Source organism: Pogona vitticeps, chromosome 1 (genome assembly GCF_051106095.1).
Source record: "Pogona vitticeps strain Pit_001003342236 chromosome 1, PviZW2.1, whole genome shotgun sequence".
Taxonomy (NCBI): Eukaryota; Metazoa; Chordata; class Lepidosauria; order Squamata; family Agamidae; genus Pogona; species Pogona vitticeps.
In genome coordinates, this window is record NC_135783.1 from 31,837,252 (window position 1) to 31,865,079 (window position 27,828).

Here is a 27,828-nt window from a genome sequence, read left to right on the forward strand (position 1 = left end):
TTATAACATATGCTTTAAGACTTTTCACAAATTTAAAAAATTCCTCTAAACAGTATTAAGTAAACCATAGCCATTTCAGGATATAAAATGAAATTTCATTGAAATATATTTTAGAAATATCTATTTTAATAATAACCTTTGAACTGCAGAGCCAGAAGGGACCTTATGGATCATCAAGTCCAGCCCCTCTCAAGGAGGCACAGTGGGGAATTGAACTTCCAACCTATGGCTCTGTGCTCAGAAACCGAAGCCACTGAGCTATAGGTGAGCATCCAATAATCTTACAACATTAGCCTAATGATAATAATGATCTTAGAACTGTAGACCTGGAAGGATAATATGGACCATTGAGTCCAGACGCTGTTCAGGAGGCACAGTAGGGAATTGAACTCCCAATATCTGTTTCCTCAGCCAGATACCTAAACCACTGAGCTATCCACCGGTTCTTTGATAAGGTCCGTTAAAGTAACAACTGTACATTTTAAGAGTACCAATGTGGTATCCAGGATCAGTTTGATGTGCAACTGTTTATGCAAGACGTTATGCAGCAATTTTTACAAACCTGCACACAGTTGCTCGTGCAAACCTCTTGCGCAACTACCTGGGCAATATTTTTACTCTGCTACAATTGAGTGGGACCAGACCACTAGGTGGTGTCCAAAAATAATCAATACGACAGGCAGATATAAAATCCTACTATGTTCCATGTGTACTCATTTCTGTAGAAAACGTATCTCAAGCCACAGTAATGAAGGCCTCTGATGGATGAGAGAAGGGCCTCCCCAGTTTTGAGGAAGACCAGCTAAACATCTCAATTATTGTTGCCAAGAACTCCACCAGTGCTAAGGTTGTCTCCTGCCTTCTATTATTGCTCTAAGCTCTGGATCAGTCTTATGGATCTGAGCAGGCAGTCTGCTCATGCACAACCCTTTTGTGTAGCATCAGCCAATACTGGTTGGGAATGTACATGTTAAATGATGAATGGTTCAATGGGGAAATGCTGAAAGCTGGAGGGTATGACTGTTGTCCATCTTCTGTATCATCAATGTATTGTTACTATGCAGGCAACATGAGCATCCCAGAATAGAAACTGCTTACATTGACTTTGTGTCCAATCCTTCTGAGGGATAAAACACATGTTCCCCATGGCTTTATTTGATTTTTTTGTGAAGGAAAAGAAATCATTATATACAATAGAGTGCATCTGCATAAATGAGATTATTTCCTGAATCGCCAATCGAATGCCTGCTTCGACTGTTACATGACTTCTGAACAGAGAACTATTTTCATAGATTTTTTAAAAATCTTCCAAATTGTGTTTTATTAAGCAAAGCACATAATAATATGAGAGCTGCCTAGTTATGTATTTGCTGTTTGTTTGTTTTTTCCAAAGGCATCCACAAATAATCTAATTTCCATTGACAAATGGTGGCAGAGCATTAATTTATCAATGCAGAGAAGTACCAGTGAGTGCATATAGAACACTCTAGGAGAGTCTAACTGGATTTAGAGATTTGGGATGGGACTTTCAGTTATCTCTGGAGATACTGAAGGATATATTTTGCAGTAATGCTGCTCGTACTAAAGGCTATGAGTGAGAGGTGAGAACGATTCATATTAACATTAAGCAGCACATACTGACAAGCTTGAGAATTCTATCTGCAGGGGATTTTCCTCTGTCCCCTGCTTGGTCTTTTTGCATTTGAAATGTGAGCAGGGGGGAGGGAGGCGTGATCCCCGTCCTAGAAGAGAGTCAGATCAATGTGGTTCCACAAAATGCTCCAGGTATTGAATGCACCATGTTGAGCCCAAAGTCAGAAACCCTAATGCCAGATCTGGCTTACCTAGATTTGTCTCAACTCCAGTCAGCCTCAGTAGTTAGTCTGTAACTAGTTAGCGCCAACTGTTAGCAACAAGGTCTCTAAAACCCTGTCTTCAAATCAGAAATAGACAAACTGTAGCCCATAGACTATGTGCAGCCTTCAGGTTCTTTTGGAACTCCACAGTCCGCAGCAGTCGTTCCTAATCTTGGGTAACCCAAGTGTTCTTGGACTGCAATTCCCAGAACTCTTCACTATCAGCTGTGCTGGCATGGTTTCTGGGAACTGCAGTCCAAGAACACCTGGGTTACCCTAGGTTGGGAATCATTGGTCTACTGGGATATACAGTGGTGTCTCGCTTAATGATTGCCTCGTTAAATGACAAAACCACTTCATGATGATGTTTTTGCGATCGCTTTTGCAATCGCAAAATGATGGTCTAATAGGGTTTTTTCACTTTGCGATGATTGGTTCCCTGCTTCGGGAACCGATTCTTCGCAAAACAATGTTTTTTAACTGCTGATCGGTGGTTTCGAAATGGCCACCGGGTAATTAAAATGGCTCCCTGCTGTGTTTAGGGACAGATTCCTCACTTTACAGGCAGCGAAAATGGCCGCCCCATGGAGGATCTTCGCTGGACAGTGAGTTTTCAGCCCATTGGAACACATTGAACCGGTTTCAATGCATTTCAATGGGCTTTTTCATTTCGCAAGACAATGTTTTCGTGAGACAGCGATTTTCGTGGAATGAATTAACATCGTCTTGCGAGGCACCACTGTAGCTCTTAAAGCCATCCCCCTTCTAGTCCAGAAAGTGCATTTTTAGCTCCAGGATATCTCCAGGGGTATCATATTTTCTCTCAATACACACACCCAACAAAATAGAACAGAACATTCTCTGTTTTGATTTGGAAGGGGAATTTTGACAATGTTGCAGCCCACATTAATTTGGGAGCAGGAAACTGGATCAATTTCCTCCAGTTCTAGTATATGTGCTGCCGAAACAATCGCAGATCACTTTTCTCAGAACAGACCTAATCCTGCTCTAAATATATCACCCACCATCTTCCCAGAATGCACTGCTTCAACTTTTAATAGTATTGTTTCTACATGGACCTCATAAGCAGTATATGGAACATAAAAAGATGAAGAAGAAAGCAGGTGACACTGTAAATTTATCAGATGCACAGCTTGTGTGACAGGTGCTCAGCCCTTAGGACAACAGGAAGGCTGAAGACCAATAGCTGGCAGCATCCAGGCAGAACATGATTGCTTCCCAATATCTTCATTGCTACTCTAAAGGATGACAGCAGATTTAGCAAGTTTTGTAACAACTACTGATCCTAGAATCATCCTTTTATGCTGTGACTACAAATTGCGGGAAATGTGGATTAACTTGTCTTCTCTTGCTGCGAAGTTGCATTGGGCCATTCGGTTCACCTCAACATAAAGTGCCCAGAAAGCAGAAAGGCAAAAAGCCACCTATTTGCAATTCCATCGGAAGCAACTGTGAAGGAATCACCTTAAGAATCACCTTTCTTACCAAACCCTTCTGTATTTTATCTTGCCAACAAGACAGTTTTTAAACAAACAAACAAACAGGACTAAGGGGAGTGGAGCTGTTTTTAAAAAAGAAATGACAGCTTAGGGGAGCAGATGCTTTGCAGAGAAGTGAGTACTGGCACTGCTTGTGTACGTTTGTGTGCATGCCCACACTCTCTTCCCCCTCGTTTCCTCCTCTCTCACACCACTCCCCATTCTCTTTTCTCCTGGCTGGCACTTCTCCTTCCATTCTTCCTCTCCTTCACAAACTACCACCATGCCATCCACACAGGAATAAGCCCTTTCAAATCTATCTAAAAATAGTTAAGATTGTTAAAATTTGGCAAAGCTTTTTGAACTTTGTACTATTAAAATGTGAAGGCCATTTACCCAAATAAAATAGATTGTTATCCTAGGAAAGCTATGGGACATCATAAAGAAAGCGTGGGAGGAAAGTATATTTCTATAGTCCCAGTGACTTTTATCTTGTTTTGTTTCCACTTTGATTGAGTCATAGACTTTTTGTTCCTGATTTTTCTTGTTTTCTTTTTTCTTTTGTAATTTTTTTCCCTTTACGGTCATAGAATTATAGAATAATGAAGTTGGAAAGGGCCTACAAGGCCATTGAGTCCAAGTCCCTGCTCAATGCAGGAATACAAACCAAAGGTTATCCGCAAAGCGGTTGTCTAAATTTCTCTTGAATGCCTCCAGTGTATGAGCACTCACTCCTCTCTCAAAGTAATTGGTTCCATTGTCATGTTTTTCTGACACTTAGGAAGTTTTTCCTGATGTTCAAATCGAATTTAGCTTCCTGTAACTTGAGCCTGTTTTTGTGAGTCCTGCACTCTGGGATCGATGAGAATAGATCCTACCCCTCCTCTTTATGACAGCCTTTCAAATATTTGAAAAGTGCCATCCTGTTGCTACTCAGTCTTCTTTTCTTAAGGCTAAACATGCCCAGTTCTCTCAGTCTTTCCTCACAGGGATTAGTTTCCAGCCCCGTGATCATCCTTGTTTGCCCTTCTCTGAACTTCCAATTTGTCAGCATCCTTCTTGAATTGCAGTGTCCAGAACTAGACACAGTACTAAAGAAGAGACCTAACCAGTGCTGAATAGAGGGGAACTTGTACCTCCTGGGATTTGGAGACTATACAGTGGTGCCTCGCTTAATGGTGATAATCCATTCCAGGAAAATCACTGTTAAGCAAAAACATCGTAAAGCGAAAATAAAACCCCCACTGAAACGCATTGAAAACCTTTCAATGCATTCCAATGGGCTTAAAACTCACCGTCCAGCGAAGATCCTCCATACAGCAGCCATTTTCGCTGCCCGTATAGTGAGGAATCCATCCCTAAACACAGTGGGGAGCCATTTTAGTTACCCAGTGGCCATTTTTAAACCGCTGATCAGCTGTTTAAAAGTCATTGTTTTGCGAAGAATCGATTCCCGAAGCAGGGAACCGATCATTGCAAAGCGAAATTCCCCCATTTAGACCATCGTTTTGCGATGGCAATTGCGATCGCAAAAAGATCATAGTAAAGTGGATTCATTGTAATGCGGGGCAATCGTAAGGCAAGGCACCACTGTATTTCTGCAGCATTTGCTTTTTTAAAATAGCATTTGCCTTTTTTGTAGCTGACTCACACTGTTGGCTCATATTCAGTTTGTGATCTTCTTCTTCTTCTTCTTCTTCTGATGATGATGATGATGATGATGATGATGATGATGTCACATTTCGCCCAACAAAACGGCTCACAACATTAAAATCCACACAATTTAAAAATTAAATGATGCTCTGTGATGATTCCAAGATCCTTCTCACTCATAGTATTGCTAAGCCAGGTATCTCCCATCTTGTAACTGTGTGTTTGGTTTCTTTTTCCTGGTGTAGTGCTTTACACTTATTCCTGTTGAATTTCATTTTGTTGCTTCCATCCCAGTGCTCAAGTTTATCTTTATCATTTTGAACTTTATTTCTGTCTTCCAGGGTGTGATCTATTCTACCCAATCCTGTGTCATTTGCAAATTTGATTAGCATTCCCTGCATCCTCTGATCCAGGTCAGAGTACTGTGCCCATGACTAAGCCCTCGGGTACCCAGGTTGAGAAGGAGCCATTAATCACTACTCTCTGAGTACAATTCTGTAGCCAACTGTGTATCAACCTGACAGTTCTTCTATCCAGTCTGCCCCTGGCTAGTTTGCTAATCAGAATATCATGGGGCACTTTGTGAACAGCTTTGCTGAAGTCAAGATATACTCTGTCTACAGCATTCCCTCTTTCTGGGAGATTACCCAATCAAAAATGACATCAGGTTAATATGGCAGGATTTGTTCTTGACAAATCTATGTTGGCTTCTAGTTATTACTGCATTGTCTTCTAAGTGCTTGCATAGTGATGGCTTTATAATCTGTTCCAGAATTTTCCCTGGGATTGATGTCCAGCTGATTGCTCTGTGGTTCCCAGATTCTTCCTTTTTGCACTTTTTGAAGTTAAGGCAACATTAGACCTCTTCCAGTTATTTGGTACCTCACCCATTTCCCAGGATTTCAAGAAAATAATGGACAGTGGATCTGAGAGTTCCTTCAATATCTTTGGATGCAGTTCATCCAGCACTGCAGATTTGAACTCAATTAGACCACTAAAACCATAGGCAAGCAAAGATTCAGCAGAAAGATGTGACACCCCATTCTTTAGTTATCCAGACTGTAATGTTATTGGGAACTGTAGAGGATAAAAACATGTAATGGTGTATGATGGTCGTAGAATAAACCAAACGTGAGGAAATTCTACCACCTCTTATCAAATGGCAAGGCAATTGATACTACACAAAGGCAGTGTGTTGTGCATACCATCTCTCTGGATAGTAAGTCCACATCACTGTTTCTGGGAAACATTTGCTGCTGGCTCACTTCAATGCGGAAAAGGCTCTCTTAATATATAGAAAGGCCTTCTTTTGAACTAGAAGACAATTTGCCTTATTTTTAGCAATGAAAATAATGTTAGGGAATGAATCCTCTCTGTTCTTGGGGTACAAAAATCTGCCGTCAATACAAGTAATTCTGGTTTCACGAGCAAAGCTGTGGATTTAGACATACATGAATTTAAAATCTGGCTGAAGTTATTTTCTTTTATGTTTAAGATAAATATCCTGCCAATCTTTTCAGGACGCTTTCTTCGCTAATTGACGCACAGAAGTTATTGAACTGGCCTCTCTTTCTCTCCCTTTCTTTCTCGAGGCAGAACTGGAACATATTTCCCCTTTCTTGCTGCTCTTGTGGTTTAATACCAGCTTCAGAAACTATAATTTATGCTTGCAACTTTTAAGTTTCAAGTACAACAGATTAATAAACGGACCAATTGGCATTTTGAGCTTCCATCAGGCTGAAATAATTGTTGCCCATGCTGGTGTTTAGCAGTTAAAAGAGACCATGGAAATCAACCGTTTGATTCTCAATTTCATACTGTGCCATACAATCAATTCTTTTTAGTCAGACTGTCTCTAGATTTACTTCTGAGCCATAGTAAAATGAGGAAGCTTTCATTAATCTTTCAGATGCTTCATATTAATGACAAGGCTCTTGCATGAACAATGTAACAGCAATTAAAAAGCCCATTAATCTGCATTACAGCTATTAAAGATGCATGTCATTAAAGGGTATGGAGTTTGATTCATTTTAGCACCCCCCAAAAAATGGAGCAATTATGGTCTGGCAATGCACTTTGTCATCAAATTAGGTTGGGGTTTTCCAGCAAATGGCTTTGCAGCATTTAGCTCCTCTCCTATTTTATTATTCATGACTGAAATGTGGAAGTCAAGACCTTTGAAATTACTTTACCTTCTTGTGGAGTGGAGATGTTCAAGGCATGTGAGCTCTCAGTACAGCCAGCCAAAGTGCAAGCTGTTAGGGTTACAGCATACTTTGCAAAGGGCTGCAAGCCTGTCAGGATGCCTGCAAGAGAAAGAAACAACATTTTGTGTCTGTGTACAGTAGGAAATGCAAGGATCAGGGAGCATACAGATATGTCTTTAGCATATCTAATTATGCATGATTACAATAGACACAAATATGTCAAGACTCATCTGCAAATTTTACTAGCTTTATTGAAAAAGTTCCTTTGAAATTTCTCACAGGTTTCCACCTTAGCTCCGCACAGGTGCTCTAAACCTGAGTCAAATCAACACATGGTGTATGACTCAAGGTGGTTTCCAATGATGACAGCCCCTGTGTGGATCACATGAAGATTTTGTGCATACTGTATATACTAACGGATAGAGATTCTACACACAGAGATGAGAATCCTGCTGAGAGCATTTGGAGGGGAATGTCAGTCATGTAAACCTCCCCTGCTTCCGATACAAGTCCAGTTGCATGACAGACATCCTGGCATAAGAAGAAAACTGCTTCCCAGGTTCTCTTATGTACACAGTTTGGCTGTGACTACATGGTCAAATACAGTGGGATTTGCTCTGAACAGAGGAATACAGAGAGAGAGAGAGAGAGAGAGAGAGAGAGAGAGAGGAGTGTACTGCATAACAAAAGCTGGTTTGAAATGATCCAGCACTTTTTACTCCCAAAGTGGATTTCCCCCACTCTGGTGTGTCTATAGGTGGTGCTTCAGTGATGTATGTAGTGGGGACATGATATTTAGTACTGGAGGGAGCGCATCCCCACATTCCCACATTCTTTCCTCTGCTCCAAGTTTTATTTTTTATGTTTTTTTTTTAAAAAAACCCTACGTATATGAGATTAGTGCTAGATTACCCTATCACCTTATTGCTGGCTCCACATTATTATTTCTGGTATTTACACCCCCATCAGTTTCCTGTCAGATTGTCAGAGTGGGATCAGAGGAAGGAAGGATTGGCAGAGGCGGGACCAGAGGAAGGAAGGAGGGGCTGTGGCCTGGAATGTAAATCACACTGCATGAACGATGAACTCTCAAATCAATCTTTAGCCCCCATATGAGCACTGACTGCAATTTCAAATATTACACAGGCTGTAAATGAAAATGCAGCGAAGCCGAATCTCTCTGATTTGGTCTTCCAGTGTAGTTGCACTCTTTGTCTTCATAATGATCTGGCCAAAAGCCTAACTAACATGAGCACAGCTAACCTGACTGCAATTAACATGCAGATTTTTGTTATGTAAATATTGGCTGTGAGAAAGCGTGAACAGTCTTGAGATGAGGAGGGGAGAGGAAGAGCCCTTGAAATGTAACCAGCAACTTCAATGATAGGTCTTAATCTGTCAAATGGCATACATTTCAGCAGTGAATTGTCACTTGTTGCACTCCAGTTGTGTAACAAAAGTGGCAATTCCATAACTAATGGTAATATACATAAATAATAGGAATCTGGCCTATCATATTTAACACACATATAATGCTATCAAAATACTCAGTGCACTTGGCATAAGTCCTTTTGTGTAGTTACACCAGCAGAAGGGAAATGGCATAACTCACAGTGGTAAATTGCTGCTAATTTATGAGTTGATGCTAGGATTCCCAGTTGTGTGCTTCGTTATTCATGTGTAAGGAAGAATTGAAATGCAGATTTATTAATTATGTGAGTTATGCCATTTACCTTCAGCTGACATATATGCAACATGATTTTGGCCATTATGTCAGTAGTTCTTACAACAACCCTGCAAAATTGGGGGGCTATTATTTGTATGTTGAAGATGAGGCTGGAGGCTGGTTATAATGACATACTTGAAACCAATTTATGGATTAATTGAAGAAAATAACTACTGGCAGTTTTTTCAGCAGTATAGCTGAGGCCAAACCATATAAGAAAAAAGTAGGACAAGGGTTAATCATCCCACTCATCGCTTCCCCACTGAAGTGCCCTGTCATTAGTTCACTGAAAAATGGCTTTTTCTTAGAAGAAGCACCACAATCATTGAAGTGTGAATACCTATCTGCATATGTAATTGTATAGTTTTGTCCTTATAGTCATGATGCATCCAAATCTGACTTGGTACTCTTAGATTCTTTGTGTGCATACACACAGCAATACCCTTTGATGTAGATGTGTTTGTCCCAGACACAGGCCATGACTAAACCTCCATGCAAGCATTTTTCACATATTAAACCATGTTGGCCTTTCATGCACCTGTAATGTGTCTGTCTGGGACAAAGACGGTTGTGGGTTTGCATGTGTATCAACTTGATGAGGCACATCCAGCTGAGATGTTTTAAATAAAACACTTTCAGACTTTGCAAGATACCCTTATTTACTTTTTTAATTTCTCCAAATGATGAAGAAGTTGAAACAACCTGTTCTGGTGTTAATGAAATGGTTTGACATTCTTGGGCATTCTTATCCAGCAGTTGATGGTCCTAGTTGTGTATCAGGTATCTGCCTCAATCACTGCCCCATGTGTCTTATGAATATGAAAGAAAAAACTTTTACTCAAAACCATTAACTGGGGGTGGACCCAAAACAAAAAACAAACCATCATTTTCCTGAATGCTGAACCATACCAGTTGTATGTACAGTATATATATGATTAAATGGTCCATATTTTAATTAACTTCCTGTGAATGAATGTAAGGGGATATAGTTCAATAAAGAGTGAATGCTCCAGAAAGAAAGGACTCTACATATTGTTCTCAATATGCATTAACTTCTAGTCTTGAGAAAAAGCCCAAAGGACCTGCTTTGAATGGGGAGAAAGAAAATTCACCTCTTTAGCTTTTGAGAGAAAGGCCAGTTTAATTATCTGTTTAACCCTTTTTTTCTTTCAAATACTTATTAATCACTTTTAGAGGAATTAGACAGATTGTACAATAAGTATACAATAGACACAGCATCTGTGACAAAATTGCATTCTTAAATACATGAGAAAAACAGGCATTATCATCAGTTTTCTCCTAAGGAAATATATCAGTCAAAATATACGTTTTTAGGGACTTATGTGATCATCTGTCTGAGACATAATGCTGGGTTTTGCAAGACATAATTCTCTAAGGTAAAAGGTAAAGGTTCCCCTTGACATTTTTAGTCCAGTCATGTCAGACTCTGGGGGGGGGTGTTCATCCCGTTTTTCAAGCCGTAGAGCCAGCGCTTGTCCGAAGACAGTTTCTGTTGTCACGTGGCCAGTGTGACTAAGGAACGCCGTTACCTTCCCACTGAGGTGGTACCTATTTATCTAATCGCATTTGCATGCTTTCAAACTGCTAGGTTGGCAGGAGCTCGGACAAGCGACAGGACCTCACTCCGTTGCGTGGATTCGATCTTACAACTGTTGACCTTCTGACCCTGCAACACAGGCTTCTGCCGTTTAGCCCGCAGCACCACCACGTCCCTCTACACATCTGTAAATGTTGCAAACTTTTAAATTATGATAATTGATGCCTTGTTACATAAGTTGTTAAAAAGTAGAGGTATTAGGTGGGTTCTTTGCATCTTTGTGAGTAATTACACTGTTGTTTTGTGCTCTCTGTGTGTGTTTGTGTGTTTTTGTGTGTAAGAGAATGTGTGTGTAAAGCGGGACCAAAAAATGTAGGTATTTCACTCTTGTGCTGAAAACATGATTTCTTATCTGTGCTCATTCTGTTGAGACAGTCTACCTTGAAAATCAACATTTCTAGCTAGCAACCAATGCAATGTGGTGCCACAAACTTTTTGCTGCCATTAGTATCTATGTGGCCATATTTTATACCAGTTGAAAGGTTTTAAATATCTTTAGAGGCAGCCTCACATAAAGCACATTGCAGTAGTATAATACAGCTCTGTGTAGAACATGAATAACTATAGCCACTATGTAGCTGATACACTAGTTTAAATTAGGTAAAGATACTCCAGGTGAGCCATTACATGTCTCTCTACAAATGTGGAAGTTAGAGCGAATCCTTGAATTCTCCTAGCCACCATCACTGCCACAGTAGAAAACTCACCTATGTGTTCTAGAAGTTTTTCCTGTACTCATCAACACGCACAAAGCTTTTTCCATCCGTATTCTTTTGACCCAATAATGTCCAGTGCTTGGAAGTAATGTGTTGTATTGTAATATGTTGTAACTGGTTTATTATAATGACTGCAAATGATAGCAGTTCTAGGATCTTTCAAGCAAAAATTCAAGTGGCTTCTCCAAGAAGTGACTAGCTGTCTGAGAAGCCTGCCAAAACTGTTAACAACATAATATTGAGAGCTTCCTGGAGCTATAACTATACCGGACACTAGGACTATGGCTCAAGAAGATAAAGATTCTCTAGAGAGTATGAAAGACATTAAAAATATGGAATACAAGTATTAACAGTAATGAGAGACAGTATATAAAACAGCCAAAGTAGAATTAACAGCAATAATAACCTAAGAATTAACTTTGTTAGTGCAAAATCTAACTGCCAGATAGGTTTTTGATGTACACCTGACACTTTTTAGGATTATGCCTTCACATAACAACATTATACAAAATGAATACAACAACAGTGATATATTATGCAGATCATATAATTAACAAATTGCACTGCCTTCTAATTTGTTCCCAAATGTTATTCATTGTGCTAGGAAAAATGCCTGTGAGAGTGAAAAACTCTTTACCAGTGTTAAAAGAATCAGCATATTGGTGTCCATTGTATTTTTCAGAAGAGGGCATTCCATAGAGAGGGTGCCACCAGCACAAAGGACTTCTGCAGCCCCCTTCCTTACCTAATTTGGTGGGAGAATCAGGAGGAAGCCGTACAGAAAGACACTAGATAAATAGCCATAGGAAGAGAAACAAGGTAAATATGGGGGGAGGAAGATTCTCCTTCACATACTACTTAGGTTTTTAAAGGTTGAAACCAGAACTTTCAATCAGATCTGGATAGAGACTGGCAGACAGCACAGATGCCAAAGAACTGGCATAATCAGAACAGCCAGCACCAGTGAACAATCTAGCCACCATATTTTGGAGTAACAAGTTTTTGGACTGTTTTCAATGGCTGAATGACCCTTAACTGAACATGCTGAAATTCTCCAAGACCATTAATCTTAGGCTACAGAATACCAACGATAAGGCTACCTCCACAACCATGGAAAGGGAGACACAGTGGGGTGGCTGGTACATGAAGAGGACTGGAATCTTATCTAGAGAATGCCACAGTAGAGTAGTGGTGGATATCTTTGGTGTAGTCTAGGGTGTAGTGTAGAAGCCAAATTTCTGCTTCCCTACTTCCTCTAATGCAGGTTCAGTAAGGTCAGAGAATATTCAAAACTAGAGTACTGGGCTATCCACTTCTGCTATTTTGGGGGATGAGGTGGGGAGAGCCCCCAACCTGTTCTAATTAAATCCACTGCTACAGTGACTTAATGTATTATTTTAATAAAAAATACTTTGAATCATAGCATCATAGAATAGTGAAGTTGGAAAGGGCTTATAAGATCACCAAGTCTAACACCCTGCTTGATGCAGGAATGCAAACCAAAGGACATCTGCCAGGTGGTTGTCTCTTTTGAATGCTTCCAGTGTTGGATTACTCACCACATCATGAGGTAATTGGTTCCACTGTCTTTCTGCACTAACAGCTAGGAAGTTTTTCCTGATATTCCGGATTTTGGGCCAATATTCTGAATGTAAAATGGGAAGACCCATGGGGTCACAAAGAGTCGGACGCAACTTAACGACTGAACAACAACAACAAAATGGGAAGGCTATCACACAAGTGCTGCCCTCCCCCACCCAGCAAGCTTCCCATCGTGCAACCAGCTGTGTGACTGATTCTGCAACCAGTATGAGAATGGGCACCCACCTGGAAAGTGAGGGAGATGCTTAGGCAGCTGCACTTCCACTCCTCATTAAGCAACGGGATGTTGGCCATATTTTTTCGTGTTTCTTTTTAAAATAAAGCTAGGAGGTCAATGGCAGATTCCATAAGACTGAGACAGCAATGAAAACTGCCTCAGGGTCTCTATGCTCATCCTGAGGTAAAGGGGCTTACAACTAGAAGTACCTGACCATTGACAAATTTTAGAGTGCTGAATAGTTGGTGGTACCTCCTTAGACTTGATTTTTAGAGGTTCTTGAACCTCTAAGTTTACTCTTATATGGGCTGAGCAACTCTTGCCTATTATTGTTCAGAGATGCAATTCTGTCAAGAAATATTAAAAAGGTAACATATTTCATCCCAAAGCTTCAAAGCTAATTTAAGTTTGTGGTTTAAAAACAGAAAAGAAAAAGAACAACTGGGGATTTCAGCTCTATTTCGTATGCTGTCCATGGCTTTTCAATGAGAAAAGTATACAATCAGAATCGTTTTAGGACCTTACCGGTACAACAAGTTTTCGTGCATTTTCTTCATTTTCGTCCAATAAATTAAAACAGGGCCTCAAGGTTTGTCTTCCTAAACAGATACTAAATTATTACTAATAATTAAACAGGAGCTATTTTAATAAGATTGAGAACTTGCTTTGCATATCAAGTAGACCTCTTGTGCTAGGTGTGATTCCAGTTCACCGCTACACTCTTCTCTTTACATCCATATTTAACAAATGACATTATTCAGTTTCATGGGGTCACTGTGTCAAAATGTCTGTGTTAGAATTTTAATTTATCTCCAAAGGTTCCCTTCAATGGGCAGGAAGAGTGGAACCTTCAATTGATTTACTGTCTGTAATGTACCATGTGGATTTTTAAAGACTGAGACTTTTGCTGTGGTTTAATTTTTTTTTTTTTTTTATGAAAAAAAAGAAGAAGCCTCACTGCATTGCAGTAGTATTACCATTGCAAGACAGCTTGGGATCTGAATACTGCTGACACACAGCTGCCTTAGTCTTCTCTTCAGGGACTAAGAGGGAATTACATATGCATGTAAGCAGCTCTTTTAAAAATTATTTTTATTAATTAGGTTGCACTGTGCATACACTTTATGCATTATGTTCATTTTTATTGTTTGATTCTTAGGTGAGCACTTGTATTTGAGAAATGAAGGTGTGTTGTTTTTTTAAAAAAATGACAGATGGCTGTCTGAGAAGTTATAATTTTTGAAGGAAGAGGATATATTTAAATATATATTAACTTTTAGATTAGCTAGCTTCAGGAGTTTGTTTTCTAGGCGGTTTCACAGTTTGCTTTTTTAAAAAAAAACACACAATTCCTAAGAAGCATGTAGGCTCTGCTAAGTGCTCGAAGCTGCCCATTCACATGCTTTTGTTCGCATACACAGACACAAGCACTGTGGTTGTGGAGAATAAATTTCTCTAACTGAAACTCAAAGAGCTGCACACATAATAAACGAATTAGCAAATACAAGGTGAGGCTGAAATACTCTAATTCACTAGACAAAGCAATGGAAAGTAAATAAAGATGGAGACTTAGAGCAACCAACAACCCTCACCAGCCTGATCTCTTAAGTACTGCACTAACTGCTAAAGGAAGAACTGTATGAAATAATTGACTGTAGAACCTCAGTGGATTAAATACCGTATTTTTCGCACCATAAGACACACTTTTTCCCCACAAAACGGGGGTGGAAAGTCTGTGCGTCTTATGGAGCGAAGAAAACAGATTATATTTTCCTGTTTTCTTCTCCTAAAAATTGGTGCGTCTTATGGAAAGGTGCGTCTTATGGAGCGAAAAATATGGTATTAGCCATGGTTTCTTAAGCCATTAACAAATGTGATATTCTGTTGTTATGTACGGTTATTCTCCTTCACAACTAACCAGACACATCCTTGCAGAACAAAGGTAAACACTGTCATTCTGTACATTATCACATGTTTATTGTTGTGTCCTTTAATAATTGTTGCTGTTTACAGAACCAGGCTTCAGAAGAACTGTATACCAAACAGGGGTCATAAATTATTACTAGGCATGAAATGCAGCCAAATGGTTCTGTCCCTTATATTTGAGCCATGCATGAATGTTTTACTATGTAGTCTCTGTATTGTAACTCTTATGTCATGATGAAGTGGATATATTCCATGAGAGGCTACATTAAAATATTGCAGTTAGTCTTTAAGCTGCCATGTCTGTCTTTACTTTTGTTTTGTTTTGTGTTTCTTGTTGAAATCCACAACTTCAGTAAGCTGATACAACCTCTCTGTGCAAGCACTGTGTTTGGAGACCAATGGTGAAATGCTTCCCCAGAACCATTGGGGATGCTGGCAAGTGTTTGGGTCCAAATTCCAAGTCCAAGTCTTTTGTACCAAGTCACAAGCTTGAGTGTGAGCCTCTGGTACTAAGTTCCAAGTCTGAGACCCTTTTGAAAACAAGCTCCCCCCCTCCAGAAAAATGTGAGAGGGTTTGTAGGTTCCGAGTTGCAAGTCAAGTCTGAGTCATTGAAAAAACACCCTGAGTCCAGTCACTGGTGTGACCTAGGTCCAACCTGACAGCAACTTGAGTCCCCTTCCCTGAGAACGACATACTATGGCTGCCAGTGAGCAAAGCCCAGCTTGCCTTCTTCCCTTCTCAGTGCATTCCGCCATCTTGTGTTCACATAATCTCTTTCCACAATACTTTTTTGCCCACACTTTAGACATCTGACTCACTGAATCAGCTCAAATCACTTTGGGCCATTTTGCTTTGCTGTCAAATGGAACCTCACCATTCTGCTTCATTCTGGACCCCAACGTGGTCCAGCTCAGCTCCTCGATTTTGACGAAGCTGATGCACAGCTATAGAGATACCCGTCAAGATGCTGAGAAGCGATAATTATTACTAACATGGCTCAGCAAATTGCTTTCTCAAGACCTTCTTCAGGGGGTTAAAGAGAACAATCTGCAAAAATAACTTATGAAAGAGTCAAAATTATTTCAGCTCAAATTTCTGTAGATGATTCTCTTTAACATCTAAAGAGCCTAGTGGTACAGTGGTTAAACTGCTGTACTGCAGCCAAAACTGTGCTCACAACCTGGGGTTCAATACCAGGTAGCCAGTTTAAGGTTGACTCAGCCTTCTATCTTCCAAGGTCAGTAAAATGAGTATCCAGGTCACTGCGGGGGGGGGGGCAATGTGTAGCCTGCATAATTAACTTGTAAACTGCCCAGAGAGTGCTTGAAGCGCTATGGGGTGGTATATAAGCAGCACGCTTTGCTTTAATTCCCAAAGAAAATCTTAAGAGATCAACAGACTGGAATGCATTGTGCAGAGTAATGATAAATATCATCTTGCTGTGAGAGGTGTCTCTTTTGTTTATAAATGTTATAGAGATGATCTCCAGATTTTGCACTCACTGCAGAAGACCAGTCTTTGGGATACCTGGATATGTTGGAAGTATTGTAAAACAGATCTCGAATTAGACTAAATACTTCCTGCTGTGCCAAGATTTGGGAATCTAGATTCAGTACTTCAGTATCTATTCAGCTGTCATGACTTGTGCACAACTCTATTTTTATAATAAAAGCTGACTCTCAAGCCTACTAGAAACATCTATGACAATCTCACAATATTTTTATAACAATGCATAATTTAATTCCCTCAGCAATAAATTAGTGTGTGTGTGCATCACTGATAAGCATAGTTATGGGGCTGCTGACTTAGTACTGCAGGATAGGCAGGCACGAAGTATAAATTTCACTGACTGACTGGAAGTACAGAGGAAATGAGTGGGTAATGAGAGCAGAGCAGCCAGTGCTTTAATTGAATTAAAAGCTGGGTGACACCAATGCAGACACCTGTCCAATTACAGACAGGCCAAGGTGTTTACCATTGCTGTACAAGCGATTTGAAGATGACAGGAATCTTTCCGCCCACAGATTAACATAATGAAGGAGAACAGATTACAGTGGATGCTAGCCAAACAGCTAGGTTGGCAGCTGAGAGAGGAGGAAAAAGTAGCTTACTGAACTCTGTAAAGAAAAAAGTGCACTTTCCCCAAGCTTACCGACAGCAGTGCTCAATGCATTTAGACATCTGGCTTTCTGATTTGCCCTCTGATGGGGCATGGGCAGGGGATGCAGCTGGGAAATATATAAAAATCCAAAAGTAGATAATGCCAGAAGAGTTAGACGTGACTTGCAGGAGATTCCCAAGAGCTTTCCAGAGAATTAATCTTTCCTGGCCTTTTACAAATAAACGTCTGTTTCTCTGTTAACTTTGTATGCACTTTCTGTTATGTCTGTCTCTTTTTAATGAGAGAAAGGGGCTCTAATGCAAAATTGTTGTGCCAGTTTTTTAAAAAGGAAACTTCAGAAAGAAGCTATTCTGAAACACAAGTATAACTAAGGTGAGTTATAACAAGTACAACTAACTAAATATAAGTTATTGAAATGATAACTTACAATTAAGCCAGGGATGTTGCTAAAGAAAGCTAGAGATAAATAAATACTCAACTATCCAACAAACTGCAACAGAGCATGGACAGAATTCCTGCTCCTGTCCTCTGAAGATGCCAGGCACAGAGACTAGCGAAAAATCAGGAAGAACCTTCAGAACACATCCAAAGAGCCCGAAAAAGCCACAACAACTATCAGATCCCGGCTGTGAAAGCCTTCAGGAATACAAAGCTAGAGATACTTCTTTTTTAGCCATGTACAAACAAAATTTGTTTTACTGGATAGGGTCCTGAATTCCAATACATGTAGAGTGGCTCAGAACTGTGGTTAGCAATTTGGCACCTGAAATATCCTCTCCCATACTCTCTGCATCGAGGAATGGGTACTACCCCACACACCGACCAACTCATGAAAAAGGAGGAGAGGAATGTGGTGCCCCCCACTTCAAAAAAGAAAGCAAATGTTTATGTTTTAAAAATAAATGAAAGTGAAGAGGGGTGGTAGGTGTTGCCATTTCTTTTCCTAACACCCATCAGTAGATTTCAATGCCCTCTAAATACTCCCCATTAGTTGTAGCCCTACGATATAGCTTATGATGGTTTAGGGAAGCCTTCGCTGTCCTGTCCTTTAAATGAAGACAAGGAACTATAACATTGGTTGCCTTGCACTGAGAGAAAGTGAAGCATTTAGTGCCTCTCTGGGAAAAAGAATAAGAATAAAAAGAGGGTTTTCCCCCCACAAATGGATTTCAATGGCTTCCCTGTGCAGTCTAACATAATGATTGCTGGTGTGTCCATTACTTCAGTATTTCGAAATAGAATTTCATGTCCAGCTTGTTTTAGCACATGTTCAGCTACTGCTGATTTTTCCAGTTGTTTTAGTCTGCGGTGTCTCTCATGTTCTTTGATTCTGGTGTGAATGCTGTGTTCTGTGGTTCCAATATATACCTGGCCACAACTGCAAGGTATCCAGTATACTCCTGCAGTGGTGAGGGGGTCCCTTTTGTCCTTTGCTGACCGTATCATTTGTTGTATTTTTGTGGTGGGTCTGAATACTGTTTGTAGGTTGTGTTTTCTCAAAAGTTTTCCCATGGGGTCCATGACCTCATGGGAATCTGAAGATGCCGGCCACAGAGACTGGTGAAATGTCAGGAAGAAAAACCTTCAGAACATGGCCAAGGAACCTGAAAAACCCACAACAACAATCAGATCCCAGCTGTGAAAGCCTTCAGGAATACAAATAAAGGACCCTTGTCTGGCAACATGATTTTGCCAACAGTAGCATCAGTGGTAACCTGGGAAAGTGGCAAAGTGGTGTTATGTCTCTATACTTTTCAGCCTGTACTGCAGGTTCTTCATACTAATATTTGGGGGAAATTTGGGGAACATGGCTTTGAAAAGTCTTTGCCATAGAAGTGCAGGTATGAGTTTCTTCTCATTATTGGCCAAAGCGACAAGGCTAACATTCTCTGCTTTGCCAGCTACTTCCACAATTTTCTACAAAGTAGTTTTATTTTTACAATAAAACTGTCTCAGCCCAAAGAGAGGAACACACTAAGTTGCCTTGGTAATAGGGACATGTTTCCTCTATTGCTGAAACTTCTTTTTTAGATGATAAAACTCTGGTTGGTTGTGTGATTCCATGACATTTTACGATGTGTTTCCTTATGCTTATACATGAACCACTCTCTTCCTGTGTCAGTTTCACATGTATTCAATGTCAAGTTTATTCTGTATAAATCATCCATTAGTTTCTAAATTTTAATGTGCAAACATTCTCATTTATTTTCATATGCAGTTTTTCTTAACATATTGGATTTCAATACAGTGGGGTCTTGACTTGAGAACTTAATCCGTATTGGAAGGCGGTTCTCAAGTCAAAAAGTCTGTAAGTCAAGTCTCCATTGACCTACAGTGCATTGAAAACCCATTAATCCCGTAACAGGCCGTTTTTGTTCCATTTTGGTTTTTTTCTGGTCTGTAAGTCAAATCTCAGTCTGCAAGTCAAACCTAAATTTTGCGGCCAGAGAAGTCTGTAACTCAAAAAGTCTGTAAGTCAAACCGTCTGTAAGTCAAGGGTCCACTGTATGTGTTTTTCTACACAACCTCCATCAGTAGATGCATTTTTGCATTCACCGTTTGAGCTAAGAGCTCCATCACAGAATGTGGAGAAGCAAATAATCCCTGCATTCCAACCTATATATAGTGCAAGAACTATGGATTAGGCCAGTCTGCTTTAAAACCCTATTGAAGAAGAAAGAATTCTATAATACTGTAAAAGAAACAGCATACCAGAGCTGTAAATATGTGGGGGAAAATGAGGAAAGGCAGAAAAACACAAGGGTTTTGAGTGGATAAAACTCTCTTCTAAAGTATGAGAATACAAGGTTTCAGCACATCTTTGTACAAACTGCAGAAACATTCCAATGCTCAGTAGAATTGTAGGTATTGAACAAACTTTGTTCTAAAAACATGCAAATATCACATTTAGATGTTTGGTTCCTGCATTTGTTTACTAGCTGGAAAAAGCTGACACCCGATGTTTTTTGCTTATCCTTTTTAACCCTATAGCACTGTGGTGTGTCATGCTTTGTCACTGTTAAGCGTTAATGCATTTTGCATTAGCGCTTAGTGGTGAGATCTCTGGATCTGCTGGTGCTAAAGAGCTTAATAGAGATGCCAACACTCCTGCCTTACATGGAATGCTAACACTTTGAAAACATCAATAATGCTTACTTTATGCTTATTGAATGCACTTTCAAACTGATCCTTTCCATCACTGGGAGATTAGAAGCCAGGTCCATATTGCTACTTCTGACCCAGCATTAACATTTGTGTTCTCTTCTGCTGCATTTGTGTTTGCTCCACTGAGGGTTTGAAAGCCATGGCCAGAGAGTATAATTTTTATCTTGTACTAAAGTTGAACGTACACTTTGCCAAAAGATGGATGTTACTATGACATCAGAATCCATGCCAGTGCCCCATGGTCTGAGCTGGCTGTTCACTTCCCCTGCCAATCCAGGAAAAAGGACCCTTTCAACTTCGACTGTGGGCTGCCCGTGAGCGAGAGTCAAGTTGATGCCAGAATTTCAAGATTCATCCATCAAAACTTCAAAAATAGTGGCAGGGAGGAGGGGGGGGGAGAGAGAGAAAGCTGAAAGGGAAAGTCAAGAGGGTCAAACCCTCCAGAACCCTTGAGGATTACCCAAAGCCATCATAACAGAAACTCAACTAGAACGTACATTGCAGGTCAGTCACAAGAGAAAAGGATGTTTCCTTCAGGCCACAGAAGTCCTGAAGAAGGACTTCTGAAGAAGGACTTCTGAAGAAGAAGAACAAAAAGGAAAACAAGTTGCACAAAAGAAACATAAGGAGACAACATCGGTGAAAATGAGGAATCTTTAGGAGGATATAGCTACATTCAGGCCAGCAGTAAAACAATTATTTAACTACATCAGGAGCAGAAAAGAAGCAAGGGACAAAAAGGAATAACAAAGTTGGAATAAGGAAATTTTAGGGAAGCTTTATGACCTATTTGCAAATGGCTTCATTGTGAAGAAGAACAAAAAGGAAAACAAGTTCCACAAAAGAAACGTAAGGAGACATCAATGAAAATGAGGAATCTTTAGGAGGATATAGCTACATTCAGGCCAGCAGTAAAACAATTATTTAACTACATCAGGAGCAGAAAAGAAGCAAGGGACAAAAAGGAATAACAAAGTTGGAATAAGGAAATTTTAGGGAAGCTTTATGACCTATTTGCAAATGGCTTCATTGTGAAGAAGAACAAAAAGGAAAACAAGTTCCACAAAAGAAACGTAAGGAGACAACATCAATGAAAATGAGGAATCTTTAGGAGGATATAGCTACATTCAGGCCAGCAGTAAAACAATTATTTAACTACATCAGGAGCAGAAAAGAAGCAAGGGACAAAAAGGAATAACAAAGCTGGAATAAGGAAATTTTAGGAAAGCTTTATGACCTATTTGCAAATGGCTTCATTGTGAAGAAGAACAAAAAGGAAAACAAGTTCCACAAAAGAAACGTAAGGAGACAACATCAATGAAAATGAGGAATCTTTAGGAGGATATAGCTACATTCAGGCCAGCAGTAAAACAATTATTTAACTACATCAGGAGCAGAAAAGAAGCAAGGGACAAAAAGGAATAACAAAGTTGGAATAAGGAAATTTTAGGGAAGCTTTATGACCTATTTGCAAATGGCTTCATTGTGAAGAAGAACAAAAAGGAAAACAAGTTCCACAAAAGAAACGTAAGGAGACAACATCAATGAAAATGAGGAATCTTTAGGAGGATATAGCTACATTCAGGCCAGCAGTAAAACAATTATTTAACTACATCAGGAGCAGAAAAGAAGCAAGGGACAAAAAGGAATAACAAAGCTGGAATAAGGAAATTTTAGGGAAGCTTTATGACCTATTTGCAAATGGCTTCATTGTGAAGAAGAACAAAAAGGAAAACAAGTTCCACAAAAGAAACGTAAGGAGACAACATCAATGAAAATGAGGAATCTTTAGGAGGATATAGCTACATTCAGGCCAGCAGTAAAACAATTATTTAACTACATCAGGAGCAGAAAAGAAGCAAGGGACAAAAAGGAATAACAAAGCTGGAATAAGGAAATTTTAGGAAAGCTTTATGACCTATTTGCAAATGGCTTCATTGTGAAGAAGAACAAAAAGGAAAACAAGTTCCACAAAAGAAACGTAAGGAGACAACATCAATGAAAATGAGGAATCTTTAGGAGGATATAGCTACATTCAGGCCAGCAGTAAAACAATTATTTAACTACATCAGGAGCAGAAAAGAAGCAAGGGACAAAAAGGAATAACAAAGCTGGAATAAGGAAATTTTAGGAAAGCTTTATGACCTATTTGCAAATGGCTTCATTGTGAAGAAGAACAAAAAGGAAAACAAGTTCCACAAAAGAAACGTAAGGAGACAACATCAATGAAAATGAGGAATCTTTAGGAGGATATAGCTACATTCAGGCCAGCAGTAAAACAATTATTTAACTACATCAGGAGCAGAAAAGAAGCAAGGGACAAAAAGGAATAACAAAGCTGGAATAAGGAAATTTTAGGAAAGCTTTATGACCTATTTGCAAATGGCTTCATTGTGAGGTATAGGAACTGACATTTTCACCTGAGAAAAATAGTGTTGACAAAAGGTGGCACTCCAAACCTCACTGACAAACTGAAAGCAAACAAATCACAAGGACTGGTTAGTTTCCATGTAAACATTCCTTAAACATTCACAAGTGAAACTGCTGGTCTTCCAATAAAAAATATGTAACATGTCCCTAAAATAAACCTGCGTACCAGAGAACTGGAAAGTGGCCACTGTATTTCCAGGGTGTTGTAAGGTTACTGAAGATTCTAGAAGTATTCTCAAAGAATACTTCTAGAATCTTAAACTTTCCCATGTCCCCCAGTGGACAACCAATTATAATGTAAAAAAAATGATTGTTCTGTCTTGCTGTGAATGCCACTCAAAAGTAGTTAGAAGCTGGAGCAACAAAGGCTTAGCACTTTTTACTCAGTGATGGCAGAGCAGTTGTTACTGAAAAGCTGTTTGGAATGTCACCTTCCCTTTCTCCTTCCTCTAAGATACACATCCAATTCTCTCTATAGCATGCCATGCTCTCTATAGCATGGCAAGGCTGTTTGTTCTGGCTCATCACATGGCCTAGTGGGAGGGCCTGGTAGTTTGAATCCTGATTTTACTGGAGCCTGAGTTTATTTTCCTATCTCCAACCCCAATATGCTGAATATGGATGTCCTGAAGGAGGGCAGAATTTCAGCTTTAAAAAGAGAATGAGGAGGAGAGTGTGTCACATGAAATTCCCTAATCCTATCTCTTACTTAATTTGGTAAAAGAGAGCAGGCCGGGTAGGTGGGACTCATCAGCCCTGGAAGGCAGCCCATCTAGGAGAAGGAAAACTCCAAATTTAAACCTCCACTGCCTTGTGGCTATATCCACTTATGGAAAGGGCTTCAGGAGATAACCTCGAGGCAAAATCCGGAGCCGGAGTCCCGGAGGCATTTTCTTTCATTCTGCCAACTCCTGCGACGTTGCTGGAACCAGTTGTATTGGCTCTTGCCTTTCCACTGGACCATTTCAGCGATGTGGAGAGAGGGGATTTGTTGCTTGGGTAACAGCCTATCCTCCATACTATTTTACCCAGGCTTCGTGCTCTGGAGAGGACACTCCAGCTTCACATACAGCGTCGAAACAACACGGGAAGTAGCAGTTACCGGTTATAAGTTTCTGCTCAATTGGCGTAGAGCAGGATGCCAGGGGCTACTTCTGACGGTGGGAGAGGTCATTGCACCTCACTAGGTAGATACCGCCCGCCTTAAGCTGGGCAGCCCCCAGCCAGTAAGGTGCTACCTCGCCACGGTCTGTTAACCTCACGGGGTGCGTGGGGTTTAGGGTGAAACCCGACAAGCAGATCGACAACCGTGCACCATGCAACAATCATAAGAAAACTTCTGCCCTAAAGCTGGGCACCTGGAATGTACGGACAATGACCCCTGGCTTTCCTGACTATGGCTTTCCTAATGACCTGCAAGAAATAGACGATGTGCTCAAGACAGCTGTCATTGACATGGAACTGAGTAGACTGCAGATGGACATTGTTGCCCTGCAAGAGACAAGACTGCCAGACTTGGGATCTGTCAAAGAAAAAACTTCTCATTCTTCTGGCAGGGAAAACCATCGAATGAGACCAGGGAATATGGTGTTGGCTTTGCAGTCAGAAACACTCTCCTGAGATGCATTGTTCCACCCACTGTGGGGAGTGAAAGAATCCTGTCTCTGCAGCTCCACTCATCAGCAGGACCAGTAACCCTCATTAGTGTATATGCACCAACACTGTCATCCACTACAGAAGTGAAAGACAAATTCTACGACGATCTGGCAGCTACTATCAAAAAAGTCCCTGAAAGAGAGTCACTGTTCATTCTTGGAGACTTTAATGCTAGAGTTGGTGCTGATCACAATTCTTGGCCCACTTGTCTAGGCCGTTTTGGCATTGGAAAGATGAACGAAAATGGCCAACGCTTACTGGAGTTTTGCTGTTACTATGGTCTCTGTGTCAGCAACACATTCTTTAATACGAAGCTGCAACACAGAGTTTCCTGGAGACATCCAAGATCCAAGCATTGGCATCAGCTCGATTTGATCCTCACTAGACGTTCTATCCTTCCTAGCGTTACGATCACACGCAGCTACCAGAGTGCTGATTGCGATACTGATCACTCCCTGGTGTGTAGTAGAGTAAAACTGCGAACAAAGAAATTGTATCACATGAAAAAGGAAGGAAGACCACGTATTGACATCAACAAGACTCGCGATCAAAGAAAAGTGAAGGAATTTGCCCAAGCACTCGAGGAAACCCTTCCAGGTCCAGCTAATGTAAATGCACCTGAACGATGGGAACACTTCAAGAACACTGTCTACAACACCGCCTTGTCCACCTTCGGCAAGAAGACCAGAAAGATGGCTGACTGGTTCGAAGCCCATTCGGAGGAGTTAATGCCAGCCATTGAGGATAAGAGAAGAGCTCTAGCAGCATACAAAGCCTGTCCTAGCAAGTACAACCTGCAAGCTCTTCGAGCCGCTCGTAGCCAAGTCCAAAAGGCTGCCAGGAGATGCTCCAATGACTATTGGCTTCAGCTTTGCTCTCAGATACAGATAGCAGCGGACACAGGTAACATCAAAGGAATGTATGATGGTATCAAGCAGGCCTTAGGTCCATTACAGAAGAAATCTGCTCCCTTGAAGTCTACTACAGGTGTGATCATCCAGGACCGAGCACAGCAGATGGAACGCTGGGTGCAGCACTACTCCGAGCTATATTCCAGAAAGAATGTAGTAACCGAAGAAGCATTAAATAACATTGAGTGCCTGCCTGTCTTGGAAGAGCTGGACAGCGAACCAACCCTAGCAGAAATAAATGCGGCCTTGGATTCCCTCACCTCTGGCAAGGCACCTGGAAGGGACAACATCCCTGTTGAAGTGCTGAAATGCGGTAAGGAGATCATCATCACCGAACTGTATGAAATCTTTTGTCTCTGCTGGAGGGAAGGTGGAGTACCACAGGACATGAAGGATGCAAACATTGTCACGTTGTACAAGAACAAAGGTGACAGGGGTGACTGCAATAACTACCGTGGTATCTCTCTTCTTAGCGTTGTAGGGAAGCTGCTTGCCCGTGTTGTGCTGAAGAGGCTCCAGGTGCTTGCAGACAGAGTCTATCCGGAATCACAGTGTGGATTTCGAGCAAATAGATCCACCACTGACATGGTATTCTCCCTCCGACAGTTGCAGGAGAAATGCAGGGAACAACAACAGCCGCTCTTAGTGGCCTTCATAGACCTTACAAAAGCATTTGACTTGGTTAGCAGGGATGGCCTTTTCAAAATACTTCCCAAGATTGGATGTCCACCTCGTCTCCTTAACATCATCAGGTCCTTCCACGATGGAATGAAAGGCACTGTAGTTTTTGACGGCTCAACATCAGACCCCTTTGACATCTGAAGCGGAGTGAAACAGGGCTGTGTCCTCGCACCAACACTTTTTGGGATCTTTTTTGCTGTCATGCTGAAGCATGCCTTTGGAACTGCAACAGAAGGTGTCTATCTCCGGACTAGATCAGATGGAAAGCTCTTTAATCTCTCTAGATTGAGAGCGAAGACCAAAGTCCAACTGAAATGCATGCGGGACTTCCTCTTTGCAGACGATGCAGCCATTGTTGCCCACTCTGCTGAAGACCTCCAACAACTCATGAATCGTTTCAGCAAGGCCTGCCAAGACTTTGGACTAACAATCAGCCTGAAGAAAACACAAGTCATGGGCCAGGGTGTGGACTCACCTCCCTCTATTACCATCTCCACACAAGAATTGGAGGTTGTTCATGACTTTGTGTACCTTGGCTCAACCATCTCTGACACCCTCTCTCTAGATGTCGAGCTGGATAAACGCATTGGGAAAGCTGCCACCATGTTCTCTAGACTCACAAAGAGAGTATGGCTCAGAAACTGACAACACATACCAAGATCCAGGTCTATAGAGCCTGTGTCCTGAGCACACTCCTGTACTGCAGCGAGTCCTGGACCCTTTGTGCCCGGCAGGAGAGGAAGCTGAACACCTTCCATATGCGTTGCCTACGACGGATTTTTGGTATCACCTGGCAGGACAGAGTTCCAAATAGAGTAGTCCTAGAACGAGCTGGAATTTTCAGCATGCATACATTACTGAAACAGCGACGTCTACGCTGGCTTGGGCACGTTGTGAGAATGGCTGATGGTCGGATTCCAAAGGATCTCCTATATGGAGAATTAGTGCAGGGAAATCGCCCCAGAGGGAGACCACAGCTGCGATACAAGGATATCTGCAAGCGGGATCTGAAGGCCTTAGGAATAGACCTCAACAGATGGGAAACTCTGACATCTGATCGTTCAGCCTGGAGGCAGGCAGTACATCACGGCCTCTCCCAATTTGAAGAGACCCTTGTCCAGCAGGCTGAGGCAAAGAGGAAGTCACAAAGGAAGCAAAACCAGGGAGCTGGACAGGGGACAGATTGTATTTGTCTCCAGTGTGGAAGGGATTGTCACTCTCGAATTGGCCTCCTCAGCCACACTAGACGCTGTTCCAAGTCCTCCATACAGAGCACGCTACCATAGTCTTTCGAGACTGAAGGATGCCTACTATGGCAAGGCAAAAACAATGAAGCACTACATCTTCCATAGTATGGCTAGTCCCAAAACATTGTGGCTGAAATCCTGTTCTGTAAGTTACACTATGTCTGATGATGTCATCAACCAGACTGGAATAGTCATCCTTCAGTGTTGAGAGGCTATGTATGGTAACGTGCTCTGAATAGAGGAATTGGAACAGCATCTAGTGTGGCTGAGAAGGCCAATTCAAGAGTGGCAATCCCTTCCACACTGAAGACAAATGCAATCTGTCCCCTGTCCAGCTCCCTGATTTTGATGGTTTCCGGACTGCCTCTTTGACCTTGGCCTGCTGGACAAGGGTCTCTTCAAAATGGGAGAGGCCGTGATGCACCGCCTGCCTCCAGGCTGAACGCTCAGATGTCAGGTTTTCCCATCTGTTGAGGTCCATTCCTAAGGCCTTCAGATCCTGCTTGCAGATATTCTTGTAACATAGCTGTAGTCTCCCTTGGGGGCACTTTCCCTGCACTAATTCTCCATACAGGAGATCTTTTGGAATCCAACC

The 27,828-nt window shown here is 41.1% G+C and overlaps 1 protein-coding gene across 1 annotated transcript in view; it reads right to left on the reverse strand.

Annotated features, from left to right (window-relative positions):
• The window catches only part of USH2A (usherin), a 559,229-nt gene that overhangs the window by 351,360 nt on the left and 180,041 nt on the right, over positions 1-27,828 (reverse strand). The window contains exon 29 of the mRNA XM_078392221.1: positions 7,201-7,314. Coding sequence (XP_078248347.1) covers positions 7,201-7,314 — 114 coding nt within the window. The remainder of the gene's footprint in view (positions 1-7,200; positions 7,315-27,828) is intronic.